We start from the raw sequence: 24,319 nt of genomic DNA on the forward strand, positions 1-24,319 counted from the left end.
AACTCACAGGGATGGGGAAATTGAGTTCTGCAGGTACGAGAAAAAATTTGTCCCTATGTCATTTACTACTACAAATCATTTCTATAGTGCTACTAGATGTATGTAGCACTGTACATAAAACACATGTAAGGCAAAATCTCCCCAACAGCTTCAAACAGGCACAAAGCAAGGAATTGATGCACAAAAAAGAGGGATGGGGAATGGGTAGGACAACAAAAAAATATCCAGTAGAGAAGCAAATAAGCAGGACACGCCAGGGCAGGAGAAAGGATAGCCAACCCAACCGAAGAGGAAGAAGAAGGGTTAGTTGGAAAGAACGAGGCAACCAGTACTTCAGGAGAAGGCCCTGTCAAAAAAAACCTCCTTTTCATTGTCACCTTAAATTTCTGCAATGAGGATTCAAGATGAAAAGTAAGGGAAAGCAGATTATATTCTGTAATGGCTTAGGCATGCCCTTAAGATGTTATAGATTTGATGCTAAGCATACACCTTTGTGGCACATAAAATGAAGCACACAGTTGTAATAAATTGGGAGCAAACTCAATATAAGCACAAATATAAGACAATATTAAAGTTTGCTAATACTTCAATGTAGCTCAGATAATAAACACTCGTATTAGAAGCCACCTTTCATATCATTGGCTCAATTCAGGTAAAGGGAAAAACTCGGAACAACACTCTAAGAAAACCTATTCCTCAAAAACCCAAATTCCCAGATAGGTATAGAGGTTCAAAATGACAAACCCAGCAATATTGGCCCATAGTTTTAGAAAAATTTCAAACAAAGCAAACAGATGTGCCAGTCACTTATCTGTCCATTGTATCCCTCCGAAATGCTATATTTGGCTGTTGGACAAATTCCGAAACATCCGGAATGATGTCACATCCAACGAAATGCTGTAAGCCACTGAAATGCAAACTATTGTAATCCACTGAGGCTGCAGCTGGACAACTTCCAAAATCTCGACAAGGGCCTTGTTTCATGGACCAAGCTGCTGCGTCAGGAGAAGTCCAGCAAACACTACGGCAGCTGACTTCAGAAATGGTGTCGGGTTTTCAAACAGACGCCAGTAGACGCTCTCATTAATCACCAATCCAAAGAGACGTTTTAAATTCCTCACTCGGTAGGCTCGTTGAAACTTAAAGGGATACGCACATGGTGTAAAATATATCCATTATATAAGTATAAAAGCCTCATATCAAAAAAAGGCTTGCCATTCAACTGAGACGTTAAGACCAATAGGTTCACATGATTGTAGTCTGAATATCCAGAACTGTTCTCTCTGTCTTAACTTCTTGACAAGGCAGCAATTTAACTATTAGCAAACTTATAATTGTCTCATCACATAAAATGAAGCACCAGTTTCTAAGAGTTACCACCTAAGTGGATAAGAAAGGATCATAGTTATGTGCCAGGTATGTGAAGCTTTTTTCCACAAACTTGCTTGAAAAAAGCCTCCCAGCATGGTGAAGTGAGTTGGGGGGTGGGAGATTATGGAATGTTTGTTTGTGGTTGGGTTTGTTGAGAATATTGTGGGAAGGTTTCGTGTGTGTTTGTGGTTTGGAGGATGTTTGAGGATCTGACTGACTGGGGTATAAAACAAAATTGTTCCTGTTTTCTCACTTATTATTATCCGCCTCGAACCTACTATGTGGTGTAGGCAGAATATGAAAGCTGGGTAAAGTTTCATAAATTACTTCACTTGAGGCAAATTAGATCTTGATTTTATGAAGAGACATTTCAACTAATTTCACAAGCACCTATTTTGGATTGTTGTAATGTTCTTTATTTGAGTAAAATTAAAATTCATCACTGACGCTGAAACCGTGGATTGAAGACAAAGTTTTATTTTATTTTTCTTTCCAGCTTATGATTTATCTTTAATCTTATCTATTGTTTTGCCTTTTGTCTTTGTTTTGTTCTATTTCTATCATTTAAATTTCTCCAGAATTCTACTGTTCAACGGCTCCCCCTTCTGCTTCTATTCCTTTCTCTCCTCTCTTCTACCTTCCAAAGTATTTAGATCAATGCTGTCTTGTTAAAATGTTTATTTTATTTTTATTTTTCCTCTAACTCTACTTTTCACTTCTCTATTACCCTCCAGGTACTTAAGTTAGATTGTGAGCCTTCGGGACAGTAAGGGAATTTTTCAAGTACCTTTCTTATTTCTAATCTTAATGTATATTTTCTGTAAACCGCTTAGAACCTAACGGATGTAGCGGTATATAAGAAATAAATTACATTACATTACATTATTACATCTGTGCAAAAAAGCAACAGGGCAACTAATCCACAAGATCCAATGTAGTAAAAAAAAAAGCAGCAGCATCATTTCAGATGGAAAGGTTCTTTCAGCAGATATTTATTAAGAAACTACACTTAAAATAATATCCCAATACAGCCATGTTTCGCCCCTTCAAGGGTCTGTGTCAGGGGCTATAAGAACCACTTGGTGCATGAATGCGATGTCACCTAAGTGTTAAATTCAAACTTTTCTTACAAATTGTAGCTGCAAGGCTCATATTCAAAGATCATCAATTTGATTGAGCTATGAATTACATTGGTAGATAATGGTTGTTTTTTAATCTTTGTTTAAAAGTTCAGTAGATATAATGTATAAAAGCAAGTAAAGAGATATCAGTAATGGTTTATTTTTAAAACCATTATGCCTTGCATTTAAAATTTGGAATGGTTGACACCTGAATAATTGTTGACATTTGTGTCCTTCACCAATGTTTGCTTCTTGTTTTCAAAAAATAAAATTCAGTCTACAAAATATTTTTGGTTAGCTTTTCTCTTCCAGTGGCATTAGAGTGGAAAAGTTTACCTATTGTGTGGAGGATTACGGTACATAAAAAATATTTATGTATCGGTAACAAAGACTGAAGTGCAGATCATTAGTAAGCAGTTGTCTTGTTAAATAAATTCCTTTTTGCTGTATCCATATTTACAAAGTGACATTTAGGGGTCCTTTTATTAAGGCATGCTAACCGATTTAGCGTGTGTTAAATGCTAAGGCGCCCATAGAATATAATGGATGCCTTAGCATTTAGCTTTGCTAAATCGGTCCGTGCGCCTTCATAAAAGGACCCCTTAGGGCTCCTTTTACAAAGCCGCGCTAGCGGTTTTATCGCACGCACCGGATTAGCGCGCGCTAGCCGGAAATCTACCGCCTGCTCCAAAGGAGGCGGTAGCGGCTAACGCATGCGGCAATTTAGCGTGCATTATTCCGTGCGTTAAGGCCCTAGCGCGGCTTTGTAAAAGGAGCCCTTAGTTTGGAAAACAAAATTCATTAAGCTAGATGGATGGTAAAGTACTGATTCTGTGCTGTGTGGTGCTCGAATGGCTTGGATGAAATGCCCTTTCGATGTCTCTTGTTTATAGACAACGTTACCGCTGACTCACAATGTGGATTTGCAGTGGCTCGTGGAATGGAATGCCGTTCTGGTTAATAGTCACTACGATGTTAAAAGCCCTTCCCACGTCTGGATCTTTGCGCAGTCGGTTAAAGATCCGTGGGTCCTGTGCCTCTTCAGCTTTCTTAGGCAGGAGAACTTGCCAAAGCACTGCCCCACAGCTCTCAGCTATGCTTGGCCATATGCCTTCACTCGACTCCAGCTGTTGATGCCTCTGGTGGATCCCAAGTAAGTCAACGAGACATTCTGAGGTCTGGGAAGGTTTGCAGAAATCATTTCCCTCTTTGTTTTTTATTTTTTTTTGGTGCCTTAATGTTACTTTGCGCAAGGGAACAGTAGCTGGATTAGTCTACCGCTTCATTTGACCAAATGGTTCTTAATTATATTTTTGAAAAGCAATGGTTTCTCATGTACAAACGTGAAAATGATAGATAGTCTTCAGCAAACCGGTATCTCTTAGCAGAAAAGGCTCTTTTTTTTGTGTCAGTTTGAATTTTCCAGGCCTCAAGATAACATAAATAACATAAGGGGATCAGATTAATCAGCTAGAATAAAATGGCTTGGATCAAATGATCCAGACTTGACACCTAGAAAGTATGCATATAATTGAAGATGGCATAAAAATCATTTTTAAGTTTGTTTGCTTGGGAAGTACCTTTGATAGCATCCCGTGCTTTGTAAAACATTATGGAGTCCTTTTACTAAAAGGTGTGGTAGCTGATTTAGCGCACACTAAGTGCTACCGCTCCTTAGTAAAAGGACCCCCCCTATATTTACTGCTAGGAACTAGATGATTCCTCCTCATGTCTCGAATATATTTTTCTTCCCAATTGCAACACCATTGATTAAAACATGGACCTGGAATTAACTTCTTGTTTCTTTGACCTCCTAGCAGCCCTCTAAATGCGAAGAAAACAAGCTCAGCGAGCAGTGGAGATAACTATGTAACTCTCTGGAGGAATTATCTTATTCTCTGCTTTGGAGTAGCCAAGCCTAGTATCATGAGCCCTGGGCACTTACGGGCTTCAACACCGGAGATCATGGCTACCACGCCTGATGGCTCAGTGAGCTACGATAATAAGGTTGTGTTTTCTGCTTCTAGTACCTGTACCATACTGTTCTTTTTTTCTGCCTTGATAGAGAGATCTTAGACTAGCATACAGACGGACGATGTAGTGGGCTGGTTTATTCAGTAAGAATAGTCGGACCTCGTAGATAGGCTTTCACTATTCTCTTAAGGCAGTGATTCTAAACCTGTCCTGGGGGAATCCCAGCCACACAGATTTTCAGAATATGCATACTGCTTCCTTGCTATGCAGATCTAGCTCATGCATATTAATTTTGGATATCCTGAAAATATGACTGGCTGGGATTCCTCCAGAGCAGGTCTGGAACTCACTATCATGGTGTCTGTCCTGAAAATGACTCTGGGAACCACAAGACAGAATTTAGTTGCTGGTAAGTTGAGATACCATGACAAATTCAAATTGTTCTCTCTGCTGTGGTTCCACAAAATTCAGATTTCTGTACAAAAGAAGCTGCTTACGGTAACCTAGATCCACAGGTAAAATTACAGTGAATTGCTCTGAGGCAGTCAGTTCATTAAGAATACACATTTACGAGTATAACTTAAAACTTGCAAGACTGAGAAGTGCATAGGAATTTAGGCACCATGTGGCTCTAACCAAACTCATTAAGAGCCTTGTGGTGCTATGAGAAAATAAAACAATTGTTCTGGAGGCCTAGATAGCAGCCAGCGGCGCTGTAAAGTTGGGGGGGGGAACTGTCCCAGGCATCGTGTCGGTGGGGGTTCTAGCACTTCTCCACCCTGTCACCCCCACACACTCATGTCATCCCTCCCTTCCACCCCATATCTCTGTAGATCTTTGCTAGCACGAGCAACTTCTCCTGCCTGTTGCTGGTGCCAACCTGGTTCCTCTCTGGATCACTTCTTGGACAAAGGACCAGGAAGTGACATCAGAGGAAAATCCAGTGCTGAAATGAAGAGCATGCTGAAAAAAAGCCACTCGTACTGGTGAAGATATAGAGTTATTGGGAATAAGGGAGTTATTTAGAGTTATTGGGGGAAGAGAGAACATTAATGTGGAGCCAGGGGTTGGAAGGAGTGGGATGTGGAAGGACCAGGAGCGTGATGGTGGGGTGGGGGAGCACTTCTTACCCTTACTATGCCACTAATAGCAACAAACCTCTTAAGAAGGTGAAGGGGGCTTAATAAGCCTAGCAGAAATACCATGTAATGATTATTGATGGATATCTTTCAGGTTATAGGAACCCCATCAGTTGGAGTCCTGCTAAAGCAGCTAGTGCCTATGATGAGGCTTGAAAGCATAGAAATTACCGAATCGCTGGTACTGGGATTTGGAAGAACAAATTCACTCGTTTTCAGGTATTGTAGTTTTACTGTTCACCTGGAATTATTCACAAACATCAACAATTTATTAAAGATGACATTTAGAGGTTTTATTTACTAAGGGTGCACAAAGGTTTTGCCCCCTAACTTGCATTAACAAGCAAAGTTAGGGTGCATTACAGTGGCAGCAAAACACTTTTTTATTAGAGGGGCCAAAAAAACCCAGTCTCCAGCCCTGCTCTAAAGCACTCTGGCTGCTGATGCTGTTTGGCAAATATTGGTTAGAGTCAGACTATGGACCCAGTGACCTACTTCATTCTGTTGCCTAAGCATTAGCCTTCGGATTCTATATACTGTAGTTCATTATTTGGGTGTGGATCCTAGAGCCACAAGCAAATTAATTAATTACATTATTTTTATGAATCACTAATATGCCCTAGACCAGTGGTTCCCAAACCTGTCCTGGGGGACCCCAAGCCAGTCAGGTTTTCAAGATATCCCTAATGAATATGCATGAGAGAGATTTGCATACCTGTCACTTCCATTATATGCAAATCTCTCTCATGCATATTCATTAGGGATATCTTGAAAACCTGACTGGCTGGGGGTCCCCCAGGACAGGTTTGGGAACCACTGCCCTAGACAAAGAATTCAATGTGATTTACAGTAATCTATTAAAAAAAAAAAAAACAACTGGTTGTAACCAGGAATTACATAAAGAGGTTGAGGCTCTTCAGCTTGGAAAAGAGACAGCTGAGGGGAGATAGGATGGAAGTCTACAAAATCCTGAGTGGCGTAGAATGGGTACAAGCAGATTGATTTTTTTTTTTTTTTAGTTCATCAAAAATTACAAAGACATGGGGACACTCAATGAAGTTACAGGAAGATGCTTTTAAAACTAATAAGAGGAAATATTTTTTCACTCGGAAAATAGTTAAGCTCTGGAACGTGTTGCCAGAGGATGTGATAAGAGCAGTTAACAGCTGGATTTAACAAAAAGGTTTGGACAAGTTCTTGGAGGAAAGGTCCACAGTCTGCTATTGAGACAGACATGGGGAAGCCACTGCTTGCCTTGGATTATTGGTAGCATGAAATGTTGCTACTATTTGGGTTTTTGCCAGGTACTTGGCATCTGAATTGGCCTCTGTGAAGATGGAATACTCGGCTAGATGGACGGTTGGTCTGACTCAGTAAGGCTATTCTTATGTTCTTATTTCTGAAATAAACATTTTAAAAACATACATGAAAGACCTCTAGATCAACTAACATCTATTACATATTTTTCAAATAAATAGATCTTGACAGCTTTCTAAATACGAGGAGTAGCTGAATCAAAGCTTTATATCTAACCCCTTTGGGGCTTGGAAATAACAGTTGCATAAGGTTACGTACTATTTTTTGCTTCCTATAATTTGATGATGAGCAGTTAAACATTCAATAATTAATGTAAATTGGCATTTATTTGGGGTTATGCACAGATCTGCCCTGCACCCTATTCTATAAAATGTGCGCCTAATTTTTATAGCATGCAACTCATAAGAGTCATGGCCCTTGGGTAGGCCAGGGGCCTGGGAGGGGCATAGGTAGGCCAGGGGCATTCCCAGAAATTAGGCATGATGTTAAAGAATAAGATAATTTGCATGCCAGCATTTACACCAGGTTTCAGCAGGCTCAAGGTTGAGTGCAAGATCTAAGCTAAGCTCTCATGCAAGAGTGATTTGTGCAGACTGCCCTTTCCAGATGCTATTTGCAGATACTAGTTTTGTTCAGATCTTGCCAGTGCTTAACTTTGGGTGCCATTTATAGCATTCCAACCCACCTCCACATGTGAAACCTCCGCATTAATGGATGGCGACATTCCCAGCATTTTGCAGAAGACAGATTTCCATCTTTATGAGACTTGCCACCACTATTTACAGACCCCATCCATCTGTCTTGAACCATCATATCCAGGACAATTCTCACTGTCCAATTAGGAGACAAGTACTACTCATTCCCTGTCCTCCCCAATGACCTCTGTTTAGTAATTCCTCTTGCTTCTACTGACCATTCCTATCCCCACCCCCCATCCAAAGCCACTTTACCCGCCACCACCACACCACTCACTTTTCATCTTTACCACTTCACCCACCCTTTTCTCAGCCCTACAACTTCTACACTTTCTCCCTTTCATTCAGATATCTCTGACCACATCCACTCTACCTATATGCATATGCAGCTCCACCTGCTAGCACTAACTGAAACCTGGATCTTCCCTGAAGACTCTGCTTCAGCTGCCACCCTGTGTCATGGAGGTTACCTTTTCTCACACCAGCCTCACCCAGATGGTCATGGAGGCAGTATTTATCTCTTACTGTCACCATCTTGTAAATATCAACACCTTCTTTTGCCTCAATCTCACTGTTCTCCTTCCTTTGAAATTCACTCCATCCTTCTATTCGCTTCTCTATTTCTGAGTAGCAGTCATTTACCAACCCCCTGATTAAGTCTTTCTCCTCCTTCCTCACTGACTTTGACTCCAGGCTCCCCATTCTTGAACTCTCATCTCCCTCCCTTATCCTTGGTGACTTCTACATCCATGCTGTTGACCCCTATGACCTATACATATAGATTTCTTTCTCTAACATCCTCATACGATCTCCAGCTGTGCTCCACCGCCCCTATGCACCAGAGAGGCCACTGCCTCAACCTCGTGCTCTCCTCCAACTTCTCTATCACCAAATTCTGCACCTCAAATCTTACCATCTCTGACTCTCAGCTGTTAACCTTCACAACTCATTACCCTTCCTCCCCCAACCCAACCAATCACTACCCATATATTTAGGAACCTTCAGGTTATTGACCATGTCACGCTCTCTTCCACTCTCATTCCTCCTTTCTACCACTGTGTCACACAAGTCTGTCAATGAAGCTGTCCTCTCCTATAACTCCATTCTCTCATCTTCTATTGATACCCTTGCCTCTTCCATTTCACATTCTATAAGATGTGCCAAACCCCAGCCCTGGTTGATCCCCCAAATCTGTTACCTGCGCTCCTGTGCCCAAGTTACTGAATGTCTTTGGATTAAATCCCGCACACATGCCAGCTTCATATGTTTCAAATTCATGCTGACATCCTTTCAATCTACCCCTCTTGTTTTCCAAATAAGAATATTTCAACGATTTAACTAACTCTTTTAGTGCCAACCCTCGCTGTCTCTTTGCCACAATTACTCAAAGTACCTCCACCTCCTAACCCCCCAAATGATGGCAGAGTTCTTCCATGACAAGATTCACAATATCCATCTTGAATTCTCAACCATGTCACCTCCCTCATCACCCCTTCCAGCAGTCCATTCTGCTAACCTCCCTTCAACAACCCACCTTTTCCGAAGTCACGGAAGAGGAAATTGCTTACCGCACCTCCTCCAAACCCACCACCTGTTCCTCTGATCCAATTCCTACCCGCCTACTTGAAGCCATCACTCCCACTGTCATCCTCAACCTTTCACTCTCTACTGCAACAGTTCCTGGTGTCTTCAAACATGCCGTAGTTACACCTCTCATCAAAAAACCCTCCCTAGCCCACACGGTTCCCCCTTGACATGCAGTATGCCTGGAACAGGCTACCTGAATCAATGTCTTGTACTGTCTCTAGCAGTATTCAAATCCAAACTAAAAGCCCTCTCTTTTGAAACTAGTTTCAACTTTTAACTCCCACTCACTGTCAGATACTGTCTGTCTAAATTAGAGTGTAAGCTCTTCTGAGCAGGGGCCATCTATTGAATGTTAAATGTACAGCACTGCGTACGCCTTTTTAGTGCTATAGAAATGATAAATAAACTAAACTAAACTAAGCCTTAAGTTTATATACCGCATCATCTCCATGGAAGTGGAGCTCGACACGGTTTACAAAGCTTAAAAATATAGGGAGAGGAGAAAGATTTACAAGAGCATATGAAAAGAGGGGATGTAGACAGGAGAAGAGATGTTATATGTTAGAGTAAAGCCAGGTTTTCAGTTGTTTCCGGAATAGTTAGAGGGAGCCCAAGGTCCGCAGCGGGATAGTGAGATCGTTCCAAAGGCCCGTGTATTTGGAGAGGAGGGATCTTCCCAGTTTACCTGCGTGGAGGATGCCATGTAGAGAGGGGAAGGATAGTTTAAGTCTGTGGGCTGATCTGGTGGTAGCAGGCGTCAGGGCGAGGAAGGATAGAGGGATTAGGGGCGGAAGGATGCCATGAATGATCTTGAAGGCCAGGCAGGAGCATTTGAAATGAATTCTGGGAAGTACTGGGAGCCAGTGAAGATTGGTAAGTAGTGGGGAGACGTGATCAAATTTGCGTTTAGCAAAAATCAGTTTGGCTGCAGTATTCTGGATAAGCTGGAGTCTGCGAAGACTTTTTTTTGTTAGGCATAAATAAATGGCACTACAGTAATCGAGTTTGGATAGGATGATGGATTGTACAAGGACGGTAAAGTGTTTTTGGTGAAAATAGGATCTAACTTTCCTCAGCATGTGGAGGCTGAAAAAACATGATTTTACCAAGGAATTCAGGTGATCGTTGAGGGAGAGGGAGGAATCGATAGTGATGCAGTTAATGCAGAGACATAATTGTTATGAGTGTGTTAATATAATAATGTGAATGCAATTAGCCACACCTCTCTGGATATGTAACTGATTGCAACATATCTACCCAAAGTATTAGTAATAGCCTCTGTAACCTGCAGGTAACAGTCTCCATCCATTCCCACATCCTCTGATGGTATGTTAAAAGGCATGTTAGAACACTTTGGAGATAATTCTATAAAGTGAATGTATATGTTTACTTGTGTAAATGCCCCCCCCCCCCCACACCTAAATGCTATTCTGTGAATACATGCATATATCACATCGCATGTATCTGAAAGGTGAGCATATGCATAGATGGAGCATGGGCAAGTCTCACACTTCTGCGCATAACATAGAATGCTATAAATTATAGAGGATATTCAATAAATGGTGCCAAAAATTCTGCAAAAAAAACAATTGAGCACTAAGGGTCAGATTCTGAAAAAAGTCATTGAAATATAGGCCCTGGCTGGTGCTTAGATTGTGCCTACTGATGCCTAACTTAAGTGCTTTAATTGGTTTTAAGTGGTGTGATAATTGGTTGCCATTAAAACTAATTAAAACTCATTTTAAAAAATTAGGCCCCACCAGGCACTCTCCAGGACAGACGCCCAGGTCCATGGTGCCTAGTGATATCAAAGCCCAGAAGTGGGCATGTTTAAGGGTGGTGCTGGACATCGGTGTTACTAGGCGCCGCTGGCTACAATTCTGCAAGGACCCTAGACGTCAGAAATTTAGGCCTGCAAAATTTTGGCTTACGTTTCTAGTGCCTCGGGTCCTTGCTAGCCACGATTCTAGAAGCAGTGCCTATCTGTGTTTGACCCACAGCAAGCTTCACTTACAGAATCAGCCCCTGAGTACTATTCTGTAGAGGTAACGTACCCTTTATAGAATAGCATTCAGCGCAGTTCTGGTGTCTAACTTATACCGGCTTAAAGCAGGTGTAAATGCTGACCCCACCTTAGGTGTATGTCAGATGAATTTTGTAGAGCCGCGCTCAATGTTTTGGAACACTCCTGGCCACTGCCCCTTTCAGATACATGCGATTGAAGGTTTTTTAGGACTACCAATAAAACATAACTGTGAGTAAACCTCCATTATTTCCTATGAGAACTTTAGGGGTGGCTTGTAAAATGATTTTAAAGTCATTTTTCATAGTTTCAGGTCCCAATCACTATTTTTTATTTTTGACATTTTTGGTGCAAATTCATGGATTTTAAATTTATCTTTTTTTCCAAGTTTTATTTCTGCCTCAATACCCCTCGATTTACTTAAAAATAATTTGGGATGGACTCCCCAGCCTATAATCTATTGAATGTGTACTTTGATTGTGCAAAATCAGCGACTGTTTAGCGTGTGCTGTAACACACTGGGAGAGGGGTCAGGAGCTTCAGACTTCACCCTCCGGTTACTCTAGGGCTGGGGACTTCGGAAAAATATTCTCGCCTGCATTCCGAGTCAGGGGACTTTTGGTGCGGCATGTGTGCCAAAACAGAGCCCTGCCATAGTTACGGGATGAGACTTTTCACTGGATTTTATTCTGCTTCTCTGGACAGCATGTTCTTCAGACCCCGCTTGTTTGACACAGCTGGCGGATTCATCAGGTCTTTCTCAGCCTGTTGTGCTGGTAGCAGAGCTTCCTGTTCGGGAGCCCTCTCGTATGACTGTGACATACCTCAATTGCAGTAGTTGCCATTCAGATATTATGCCTCTTCTATCTCCTGACACTGCTTCTGTATTGGATAAGGCTGAATCCTTTGCCAGGACTAGTTACCTCGGCTGCCTTGAAAGTCTGAATTTGGGGTGCTGATCCTTCTATTCACAGACTTTTTTAAGAGTGGTTCTGTCCATCTTTTTATTGCTGCTGATCTGAAAGAAGCTCAAATTGGATTCTCCACCTTCCACTTCTCAGACTTTGGTCGTGGACCATTCTCATGTGCCTTTTTCCATCCCATTCACAGCTCTTGGATCTGGTTTCAGAACAATATGATACCCCAGAAAGCTCTTTCTGACCTTCTAATGCTATGTCTAAGCTTTATCCCGTGGCTCCTGATTTTCAGCAGGTTTCTGAACAACCTAAAGTAGATTCCGCCTTGGCGCAGGTTATCTGGCGCACAGCCCTCCCTAGTGATGAGTGAGTGATACTTAATGTCTCTTAGGATCATGGGGTGGATATTATGTTGAAAATGCCTTTTGTAGTGGAGATTTTAGGTATCAATGCAGCGGCCAATTCTTCCTGTCATAGCAGAATGCGCAGTGCGTCCTCTGTGGAGGTACATGCCTGTCCTCTGCTGGTGATGGATGGTGTGAATTATGTAGTGGACACCCTTTATAATCTCATTCGAGTTCTTAGTAATGTCTCTGCTTATGCAGTGTCTGCGTGCCAGACTCTTTGGCTCCGTCTTTGGGCTGGGGATGTTGCCTCAAAGGCCACTCTAAGTAGACTTCCTTTCAAGTGCCAGCTTCTTTTTGGTAAAGGTGTAGATGACTTCATCACTGGTGTTGCCGAGTGACGCCCTAAGTCTCTCCCTGTGAACAAGTTTCACCACACGTCAGGAGGGTAGCGTAGTGCATTTCGTTCCTCCTGCCGTTGTTGTCGGGGATCCCGCAGGTTCTTCCTCCCAGAGTAATTTCCAGGGCTATGCCCCCATTACAACAGTTTCAATTCCAGGCATCCTCATGTTCCCATGCAGCGGCTGTGCCTTAAATGCCCTGATGATGCCAGGGGTCAGGTGGGGCTTCCTCATATCAGAGGCTGACGTCTCAGTTTTATCAGAAGTGGTCTCGACTTTCATCAGATCAATGGGTGCTGGCCATCATTCAGGATGGGCACAAGTTAGACCTCTTTTGCCTGCCTCTGGATTTGTTTCTGGACTCTGGCAGATTGGCTGGAATAGGAGGAGTCCAGGGTCCACGATACTCTGCAACGTCTCTTAGACATCGGAGCGATGGAACCTGTTCTGGAACATGAATCGGGCTTAGGCGGATACTCCTTATACTTCATCGTGCCACAGAAAGGCTCAGAGGATTGGAGACCCATTCTGGATCTAAAGTCAGTCATAAGAACATAAGCAATGCCTCTGCTGGGTCAGACCTGAGGTCCATCGCGCTCAGCAGTCCGCTCACGCGGCGGCCCAACAGGTCCTGGACCTGTGTAGTAAACCTCTATCTATACCCTTCTATCCCCTTTTCCAGCAGAAAATTGTCCAATCCTTTCTTAAACCCCAAAACTGTACTCTGCCCTATAACGTCCTCTGGAAGCGCATTCCAGGTGTCCACCACATGTTGGGTAAAGAAGAACTTCCTAGCATTCGTTCTGAATCTGTCCCCTTTCAACTTTTCTGAATGCCCTCTTGTTTTTTTATTTTCTGAAAGTTTGAAGAATCTGTCCCTCTCTACTCTCTCTATGCCTTTCATGATCTTGTAAGTCTCTATCATATCCCCTCTAAGTCTCCTCTTCTCCAGGGAAAAGAGACCCAGGTTCTCTAATCTCTCAGCGTATGAGAGGCTTTCCATCCCCTTAATCAGTCGTGTCGCTCTCCTCTGAACTCTCTCGAGTAACGCCATATCCTTCTTAAGGTACGGTGACCAATACTGGACGCAACTGCTTCTTGCGAATTCCTCCTTTCCGCATGGAAACAGAGCGCACATTGATAGCTGTGGTCTCTCCAGGAGAGTTTCTGGCGTCCTTGGATCTCACAGAGGCTTACCTCCATATTCCGATCTCATGGAGTATTGCAGGTTTCTGGGTTTTCCATGTTGTGCAGTAGCATTTCCAGTTCGCAGCAGATGCGCTTTGGTGTTGCGAAGGCTTCCTGCCCTTTCACCAAAGTGATGGTAGTTGTGGAGGCTTTTCTCTGCTGGCAGGGGGTCCAGATCCTTCCTTTCTTGGACAACTGGTTGACTAGACTCTGTCTCATCAGGAGTGCAACAGTGCGGGGGAGACAGTAGTGTCTCTGCTGCAGGCATCGGTAACTTCAGAAAGAGCTGCTTGATGCCCTCTCAGTCCCTGGAGTTTCTGGGCCTTCTCTTCGACACCAGACAAGGTCATGTGTTTCTCCCAAGGCATGCATATATAAACTTCAACAGATCAGAGATCTCCTGGACTATCCGGCTCCCACGGCCTGACATTTTATGCAGGTTCTGGGGTCAATGGCAGCCTTGGAGGTTATCCCCGGAAAAATGAGGCAGTCCCTGGGAAAATGATCCTTCTCGTTAAAGGCAATCGTACAACACTGGGGTCAGCCTCAGATGGACATGGTGGCTTCAGCAGAGAACTCGAAGATCAGGTTCTTTTTCAGTCGACCTGGGTTTTGTGTGCAGGCTCTTCTGTCCCTCCGTAGATGTTACCATTGCTTTGGTACGTCACCTAATGTATGGAATCAGGAAGGGACTTAACAGAATGGAAGAGTAGGTTTTTACCTTTGCTAATCTTCTTTCTGTTAGTCCCTGCAGGATTCCACATGACCTGCCCTCTCTGTGTACACTCAGTGGTTTAGAATAGCCTGCTTCTTTCTGCCTCAGTTATTCTCCTTACAGGCTTGAAGATTTTCCAGCCAGTTGCCAGATCCTGTGGATAGTTTCCCACTTCTGTGAGTATGCTTAACTGAAGGCTGTCTTATGGGTGCTCCTTGCATATAGCAGGTTAGTTCTACATTGTTCTTCAATGTTTTCTTGGATTGCCTTTGTGCCTGTTTGATACTTTTTTCATGTTTTGCAGAGCAGGCCAGGTTAAAAATTGTTTATGTTGCTGGGGATCTTCCCCCATACCCCCTTGTCATGGATTTGTTCAGGTATGTTGCCTGGCTTTGGGGCTCAACTGGATATGTTTCTAGCTCTCAGTCTAATGGGGAAGAGCATGTGCTCAGAAAAATGTTGGATTTCTGCAACTCCCAGATTGCGGTTGGGATTGAACACCTAGCATATGGAATCCTACAGCGACTAACAGAGAGAATATTATCAAAGGTAAAAACCTAATCTTCTATTGCTAATGTTAGACTTATTCTTGCCGTACACTGCCTTCAGTGAATTCCTTCAAAAAGGCAGTAGATAAATCCTAATAAATAAAATAAATAACACTTAATCTTATGTGCCATTAATACCTCACAGATCAAAGCAGTTCACAAGATAAGAGCTGGAGCAGACCTCCAGGGTAATTGTTTATAACAGTTTAAAAGAAATACAATACATTAACTTAATACAACCAGGTTTTAATGGGGGTTTTTTTTCTAAGATTTAAATAAGGTTGTGAGCTTTGGAATAAGCATGGGCCTTCTTTAAAAAAAGAAATTGCTGTTGGAACAAAGTGGAAAAAAATCCTTTTGTATAAAGCACCCCGATCACGGTTTGTCATGGTAGGTTGCAGGATTCCCAGAAACCCAGCTGAAGCAGAAAGCATGAGACAGACTGCCAGCGGTACCCAACATCACATACTTCTACTGCTTTGTTTAAACAGTTCAGATGAATGAATGAAAGGCTACAGTTCTGAAATCTTAGAGGATGTTTTCTTCTTCATTTCTTTTTCTTCTGCAGAGAATTAGTAGAAGAGCTTCATCCACTCATGAAGGAGGCTCTTGAACGAAGGCCAGAGGTTAGTCAACGTAATTTCTTTCCTTTTTATTGTTTATTTTACCAGTACTTTTTTTTTGTAGGAAAAAGGGTACTGGTACTCATATATGGCAATTGTAGGGGTGGAGTCGCTATCTATGACTTCGCCCCTACCATATCTACACCCTTTCCTTCTCTCCCTTCTGCCCCAAATCCATCTCACCTTCTGCCCTCCTCTAATTTACCATCTTCCTCTCTCCCTCTTCCTCCTCTCTCCCTCTTCCATTACACCATCCCCCTCCCCACTTCCTCCCTTCGGCACTCATTCACTCACACACACTGTCTCACCTTGCAATCATGAGTCATATTTCCCCCCACCCCTTCCATGCTCTCCCCCCTTCCTTAAGTCTAACCTTCCTTTTGACATTTTGAGAGTTGGGGGCGATGGTGGCAGTTCTCAGATGGTGCCCTGCCACTGGTCCCAGCCTCTTTTCTCTACTGCAGCATGCCTTTGAGGAAACAGGAAGTAGTCAGAGAGGCAGGTTGTTGTCACAAGAGGAGGCTGGGGACAGCAGCAGGGCCTCCATTGCCGCCAACTTTTGAAATGTCTGGGGAGGGGTTGGATTTGGGGAAGGGGGTTGAGGGTGGAAAGGGAAGATGCCAGAACAGACCCGGGGGTAGATGGGGGGAAGAGGAAAAGCCCTGTATTTTACTGTTAACCCCAGTTATTAGTAACTAGGTCTCGTTGCATAAAATGACACTTGTGTTAAAACAGGCGTGGCAAGGTAGCACTATAGCGAGCTCCATCTCTGACAGTGTTCAAAGCCAAGTTAAAAGCCCACCTCTTTGAGAGTGCATTCGACTCCTAACTCGTCTCACCTTGGGATCTGCATCCCCAACCCTATATGTCATGTATGTCTGTCCAAGTTAGATTGTAAGCTCTTCCGAACAGGGACTGTCTATAAATGTCAAAATGTATAGTGCTATATAAGTGATGATTAATAGTAGTAGTGATCGTAAATACACTGATTTGCTATTTTTTTTTCCATTAATGGCCATTTTCTAATGTTGCTGTTGGTGCGTGGCCATTTGTTAAAATGACTTTGGGAGCACTTAACATGACCCTTTTATAGGCCTTAAGGCTCCTGCAATATCCGTACACTGGTTAGTGCAGGAACACCTACTCTGCACCCTTGAAACACCACCTCAACCCCCCACCCTCAAAAACCCCCCAACTGTTTAGCACGTGGTTAACGTGACACATTTAAAAACTAACACATCCCATGGTAATTCTTTTTTTTACTGTTAGGCACATGCTAGTACCTAGCGCAGCTTCATAAGAGAGGGTGTCTTAAGTTCCTAAATCTAGGTAAACAAATTAGAGTCCTAACTTAAATTTAGGACATTTTCAGCTAGTGCTCCTACAATGTGTTAATGGAGCGTGCACAATATGGCAGCTTGACCGCGGCGCTCCTCAAACCCAAGCAACAAACTGACAGAAAGCAACTGTTTGTTTCGCTCGCCTGAATTTACAATAATAAAAAAACAGCGTCGGAAATGGCTGCGACGAGACAGGGAAAATCTGAAAAGCCGTGCACATCGGGTGTATCGGCGAAAAGATCGAAAGTAACTCCCGTGTCACCGTCGAGCGTGCCGATCCCGCTGGAAACTGAAGACTTCACTGAAAAAGCAGATATTATGGCGGAACTCTTCAAAATTAAAATAATGTTAACTGACAACGCCAGTAAACTTTCAGAAGTAAAAGAAGAACTACTCAGCCTAAAACAAGAGATTCAAGCTGACAGACAACGGATGAATATAATTGAAGAGAGAATTGAGAAGCTGGAAAATAATACACAGAAGTATGAACAGGAAAGAAAAGAAGTGGCAAACTTAAAAAATCATCTGGTAGATATGGAAAACCGAGGAAAGAGAAAGAATATTAGAGTACTTGGTTTAGCTGAAAATCTTGAAGGGGGAGATGCCATTCAATTTTTAGAAAACCTTTTACCTAAACTTTTACAGCTAAATTCTAAATGGCCGTTAGAAATAGAACGTGCACACAGAATCCCCACAAGAAAACCAGTAAACCAGGAAGCTCCTAGACCCTTGATATTTAAAGTATTAAGGTATCAACAAGCATTAGAAATCTTAAAAGTGGCAAAAGCAAATAAAAACTTAAACTATAAAGGGTCTAAATTAATATTGGTTCCAGATTTTGCTAAATACACTGCAAATATAAGAAAACAATTTCTCACATTCAGACAGCAATTAAAAGAAAAAGGCTACATGTATGGATTATATTATCCGTCTACAATGAGAGTGTCCATTGGGAATAAATCTATGTATTTTCAAGATCCTGCTAAACTGAAAGAATTTTTGACACAAGAAGAACCAATGTTAACATGAAAAAACAGATTAAAAATGGAATTCTCATCTGAAGAAAGAAGAAAAGAAAATGCAAGAAAATATGAAAAATGAAAAGATGACTGAGATAAACACATGGAAAAATGGAAAAATGGAAAGATGAAAAAAAAAAAAAAAAAGAAGAAAAGAACATTGATTAATATTGACAGATTTATTATCAATGCAATGATATTTTTTCTTTTTATTATTTTATAATATTATACTATATTTGGTGATATAATATAATCTTAATTTAATAAGAAATCAAATAATTTAAGGAATTTATTGCATATATGTATATTCATAATAATATCAATTGAGAATATTCATAAGATTTTATTAACAAATGATATAAAAATGAATGATGATTAATATAATTTATTAAAATTATAAAAGTTAATATTAATATTATTATAGGAATGATATATTCAATATATACAATGAATATTTAATTTAGAAGGAATTAAATGCTAACTTTGAAATATGTTAAAAATATATTATAGGGGTCATATATTAGTTTTTATGAAAGAAGTTATGAATCAAATAATTACAAATCTTATTACAGTCATAAAGTCATCCAGATATAATTAAAATGAATTACAAAATATATGTATAATTATATAATGAATAGATAAAGTTATATGGAATATATAATTAATAATTATACATATATAGGGGGGAAAAAAATTGATTTTTGAAGATTTATTTAAATTACAATAATATAACATTAGTTGCTTGGGGAAGAGGGCTTAGGTTTTGAATGTCAAATGTGTGTACCAGGTCAGACAATGATAGAGGGAGGGAGGGGAGGGAAAATAGAGGGTGGGAGAGGGAAACAGAGGAGTAATATAGTTATGAGGAATGAAAAAAGAATAATTGATTTATTTTTATATAATTGTATTTTTTGGGGAAAGATAGGTTGGGGGAAATGGGTAAAGGAAATATATGTGATGAATGTGCTAAGGTCTAATCAGATATATTATCATAGATTATTGGTTAAAATTTGAATATAAATAAGATGGATATAAAAATGTATTCTATGAATGTCAATGGTTTAAATCATCCTATTAAGAAGAAGAAAATTTTATCGTTCCTTAAAAATCAAAATGCGGACATCTATTTCATCCAAGAGACGCATCTTTCTGAAATTGAATCTAAAAAACTATCTGGGGGATGGATTTCTAAATGTTTATTTGCACCGGCTTTAAAGAAAAAAGCTGGAGTAGCTATTCTGATAAACAAAAAATGTAATGCGAATTTCAAATTAATAAATTATGACCCCTTAGGTAGATGGGTACATATCAAAATGGATCTGGGAAATACAACCATGGATTTATTCAATTTATATGCTCCTAATACGAATCAAATGGAATTTTTCAAACAAATTCAGCAATTACTTTTACCACTGGCTACATCTAATTTAATAGTAGCAGGGGATTTCAATGCTGTAATGGATCCGATTTTGGATAAAAGACCAAGTAGAATTATGAAATCATTAGGCTTAGATAATTTGATTCAATCTTGTGATTTAGTAGATATATGGCATATTCTTCATTTTAATGATCAGGAATTTTCTTTTTGTTCTCAGGTCCATAAATCCTTTTCAAGAATTGATTATATATTTGTTTCTAATAACCTAGCGCAGCGTGTGTTAAAAGCAGTAATAGATCCTATTATAATTTCGGATCATGCTGGTGTGTGGATTGACCTTCAAAATTATGATATTGAACATTTTAATTTAATTTGGAAATTTAATAATGCTTTTTTAGCAGATTCAAATTTTCTAGAAGAATTTAAATTAAAAATACAAGAATTTTTTTAAATTAATGATTCGGTTAATATTAATGCTGAGATCTTATGGGACGCTTTTAAAGCAACAATGAGGGGGAATATTATATCATATTCAGCATATATTAATAAACAACATAAAAAACATTTTCTTGAATTGGAAAAACAAATTAAGTTATTAGAAAATAAATTAATTGAAAAATGGGAAAATAAAACACTACAAGAATTATTAAAACTAAAAGTTAAATATAATGAGATCTCTTCTCAATTTGTGAGGAAAGATTTATTTAATAAACAAGTTCAATTTTATGGAAATTCAAATAAAGCTGGAAAACTATTAGCAAATTTTCTTAAAGCAAAAAAAAGAAAGTCCAAGATTATTGCAATAAAAGATAAACAAGGTAATACACACACTAACAATAAAGACATTTTAATACAGTTTCTTGATTTTTATAAAGATTTATATTCTTCTGAATCTTATGAAAATAAAGAACAAGATGGACAAAAATTTTTAAATTCATTTATTGGACCAAATGTTCCAGATCATATAAAAAGAAGTTTAGAAGAACCTATATCTTTAAAAGAAATAGAATCAGCATTGAAGTCTCTTAGAGTTGGATCCGCTCCAGGTGGTGATGGTTATACAGTTGAATTTTATAAATCATTTCAAAACATTATTTTACCATATCTATTAAAGTTATATCAAATGAATAATGAAAATATATCAGGTACTATGGCTGATTCATTAATTATTGTCTTACCAAAACCAAACAAAGATCCTACCTTGGTTTCAAATTACAGGCCTATTTCCTTATTAAATGTAGATGGTAAATTAATTTCTAAAGTACTAGCAATAAGATTGGCAAAAGCTCTTCCTTTCATTATTGATGTACATCAAACAGGATTTATTGCTAAAAGACATTCATCACACAACACTAGATTAGCACTTCACTCTTTAAATTTAGCAAAAACTATGAATGATCCAGCTTTTATGATATCTTTAGATGCAGAAAAAGCATTTGATAGAGTAGAATGGAAATTTATGTATCAAGCTCTAGAATGGTTTGGATTAGGTCCCGGTTTTATTAAAATGATTAAGACTTTGTATAGCTCTCCTGGTGCAAGATTATATATAAATAACAATATATCAGATAGATTTAACTTGCAAAGGGGAGTTAGACAAGGATGTCCTTTGTCCCCCTTACTTTTTGATATTGTATTAGAACCCTTGTTAATTGCAATTAATCAAACTAAGGAGATAAAAGGAATCCCATTTTCTTACTGGGAATATAAACTTTCTGCATATGCAGATGATATCTTATTATATTTGAGAGAACCGGGGAATACTATTCCAAGTTTACTTAATCTTCTAGAGGAATTTGGAAAATTTTCTGGATATAAAATTAATTGGAGTAAATCAGAAATTCTTCCAATTAATGTTCACTGTACCAAAGGATTATTTGATTCATATTCATTTATTTGGAAAGAGGAAGGATTAAAATATTTAGGAATTATGATCAAAAATACAACTGATGATACAGTCAAAGAAAATGAAAAACTTATATTGAAAAAAATTACAGAAATGTGTGAACAATGGAATCCTTTACATCTTTCATGGTGGGGAAGAGTTCAAACAATTAAAATGATGATATTGCCTGTGGTTTGTTATCAAATGAGTATGATACCAATATTTTTTCAGGGGTCCTTTTATAAAAAATTAAACAATATTATTACAAAATTTGTTTGGTTTGGGAAAAGACCCAGAATTGCTTTAGTATCTTTACAAAGACCAATTGTGGAGGGAGGGGTAAATTTTCCAAATTTTTATAGGTACCATCAAGCCTATATTCTAAGACAGGGTATGTATTGGATCCTCCCAGATCTCATGGAGAATGTACCAGATTGGCTATATTTAGAATGGCGGCTCCTGTTCCCATTACATTTAGATCATTTAATTAGTATAACAATGCCTAGAAGATACAAAGATAATAGAATTTTATTAGACACTTGGAAAACATTAAGATATATAAATAACCTATCACCAGATCCAATTTGTAAATCACTAAATCAGTCTATTTGGGTAAACTCCAGGATCAAGATTGGCGGATTTAAGATCGTCTGGAAACAATGGATAAGTGCAGGTATACGAACATTAAATGATGTCATTTCAGAAGGTTCACTGCTTAGTTTTTCACAATTGCAAAATAAATTTGGCTTAAATAAATCACAATATTTTAGATGGATGCAATTAAAGCAGGCCATTCAGGTGGGGTTCCCTGAATGGAAAAATCTTAATACTCAATATAGTCTGCAGGTTTTATGTTTCCAGGCGGATTTCTTGGGTCACCAAGCCGCAAAATGGTACAAATTGATATATGGATTTTTAAATAAAAAAAAGAAAACTGGTCTTAGGGATATTTGGAGTATTGAGATTGGACAGACAATTTCTGCGTCTCAATGGCCACGATTTTGGTCCTGGAGATTAAGATCTACAAAGTCAGCATCTATGAATCAAACATGGATGTTTTTATTGCATAGAGTGTTATGGACCCCTACGCGCCTGCAAAAGATAGATAATACTAGATCCAATAGATGCTGGCATTGTAAAATAGAAATAGGGACGTTAGATCACTTAATTTTTTTTTGTCCCTGTGTAAATGCTTTTTGGAATCTGATTTGGCCCCAAATTAACAAATTACTAGAAAATCATGTAGGACTCTCATATGATACCATACTATTTGGCACTGCAATGAGAACTCAGAGTCCGATTTCAGCAAATAATAACAAGCTACTATTAATATTGACAGGAGTCGCCATGCAACAAATCACTCAAAATTGGAAAGACTATACCAAATTAAATTATACGTTCTGGTGGAACTCTGTCTGTCATATCTACAAAATGGAAAAAGTATTAGCATTACAACATGGGAATCTTCATAATTTCAAGAAAATTTGGCAACCATTGACTAATTATTCTAATGATTAGACTTCTTAGCACATTCGCAGTACTTATATAGGAATGGGGTGGGTTATGCATAAATTTTGGAAGTATTAATTGAAAAAATGGGGAGGGATATATAAATTTTGATTATATATAATTTCTAATATATACTGTTTATAAATTAAATTGTAATAATGATGAAAACAATGATATATAGTAATTAATTATATTACTTGTGATTCAATTGTTGTAAAAATTGAAAATTTAATAAATAAAAATTAAAAAAAAAAAAAATCATTCTAAAATAAGAGTGTGAATTGTAGCCATCTAATTGAGCAAATTTTTTTAATGTTGGTTAAACATAGGGTTACCAAATTTCTGTCTGGAGAAACCCAGACACCTAGCCCCACCCCATTCTGCCCCTAGCCATGCTCCATTCCGCCTCCAGCTCCGCCCTGTTCTGCATCCAGCCCCGCAAATTGTCTTTTTTCTTCTGACAACCGGGCCGTGTCTGGAAGGTCTCCGAGCATGCGCGGATGCATGTGACGTCATCCGCGCATTCACAGAGACCCTTCAGATGCAGCCGAGAGGTTGAGGCTTTCCAAAGCTCAGACAAACTGCTGGGTTTTGGAAAGTCCATCCAGGCACCCAGCCAGTCCTCTAAAAAGAGGATATATCCGGGTTTTCCTGGATGTCTTGTAACCCTAGTTAAACCTGTAGCAGGTTGTGACTGCACTTGCATTGCCAAAGGTCACACAACAAAACCAACTTACATTCTGATACTTGTGGAGTTTTTTCACAAAACCTCAAACGGGTTTTCTGTTCCAGGTTGCCATTTTATTATGTTTGAAGTGGAACATAGTAAGGCTTACTCTTTCCATGCCTAGAAAGATAATATGTAGAAATAAAACCATAAGAACATAAGAATTGTCGCTGCTGGGTCAGACCAATGGTCCATCCTGCCCAGCAGTCCGCTCACGTGCTCCAAATGAGTCCAGTCTAGCCAGTTTAGCATGAACTTGTCCAACTTTGTCTTGAAACCCTGGAGGGTGTTTTCCCCTATAACAGACTCCGGAAGAGCATTCCAGTTTTCTACCACTCTCTGGGTGAAGAAGAATTTCCTTGCGTTTGTACAGAATCTATCCCCTTTCAACTTTAGAGAGTGTCCTCTCGTTCTCCCTACCTTGGAGAGGGTGAACAGTGTGTCTTTCTGTACTAAGTCTATTCCCTTCAGTATTTTGAATGTTTCGATCATGTCCCC

At 39.6% G+C, this 24,319-nt stretch overlaps 1 protein-coding gene across 7 annotated transcripts in view; it reads left to right on the forward strand.

Annotated features, from left to right (window-relative positions):
* Positions 1-24,319, forward strand: part of FRY (FRY microtubule binding protein) — a 501,309-nt gene that overhangs the window by 267,358 nt on the left and 209,632 nt on the right. For all 7 annotated transcript variants that reach the window (XM_033948462.1, XM_033948457.1, XM_033948458.1 and 4 more), the window contains exons 21-24: positions 3,386-3,645; positions 4,310-4,499; positions 5,700-5,824; positions 15,909-15,966. In XM_033948462.1, coding sequence (XP_033804353.1) covers positions 3,386-3,645; positions 4,310-4,499; positions 5,700-5,824; positions 15,909-15,966 — 633 coding nt within the window. The remainder of the gene's footprint in view (positions 1-3,385; positions 3,646-4,309; positions 4,500-5,699; positions 5,825-15,908; positions 15,967-24,319) is intronic.

The sequence above is a fragment of the Geotrypetes seraphini genome, chromosome 6 (assembly GCF_902459505.1).
Source record: "Geotrypetes seraphini chromosome 6, aGeoSer1.1, whole genome shotgun sequence".
In the NCBI taxonomy this organism is placed as follows: Eukaryota; Metazoa; Chordata; class Amphibia; order Gymnophiona; family Dermophiidae; genus Geotrypetes; species Geotrypetes seraphini.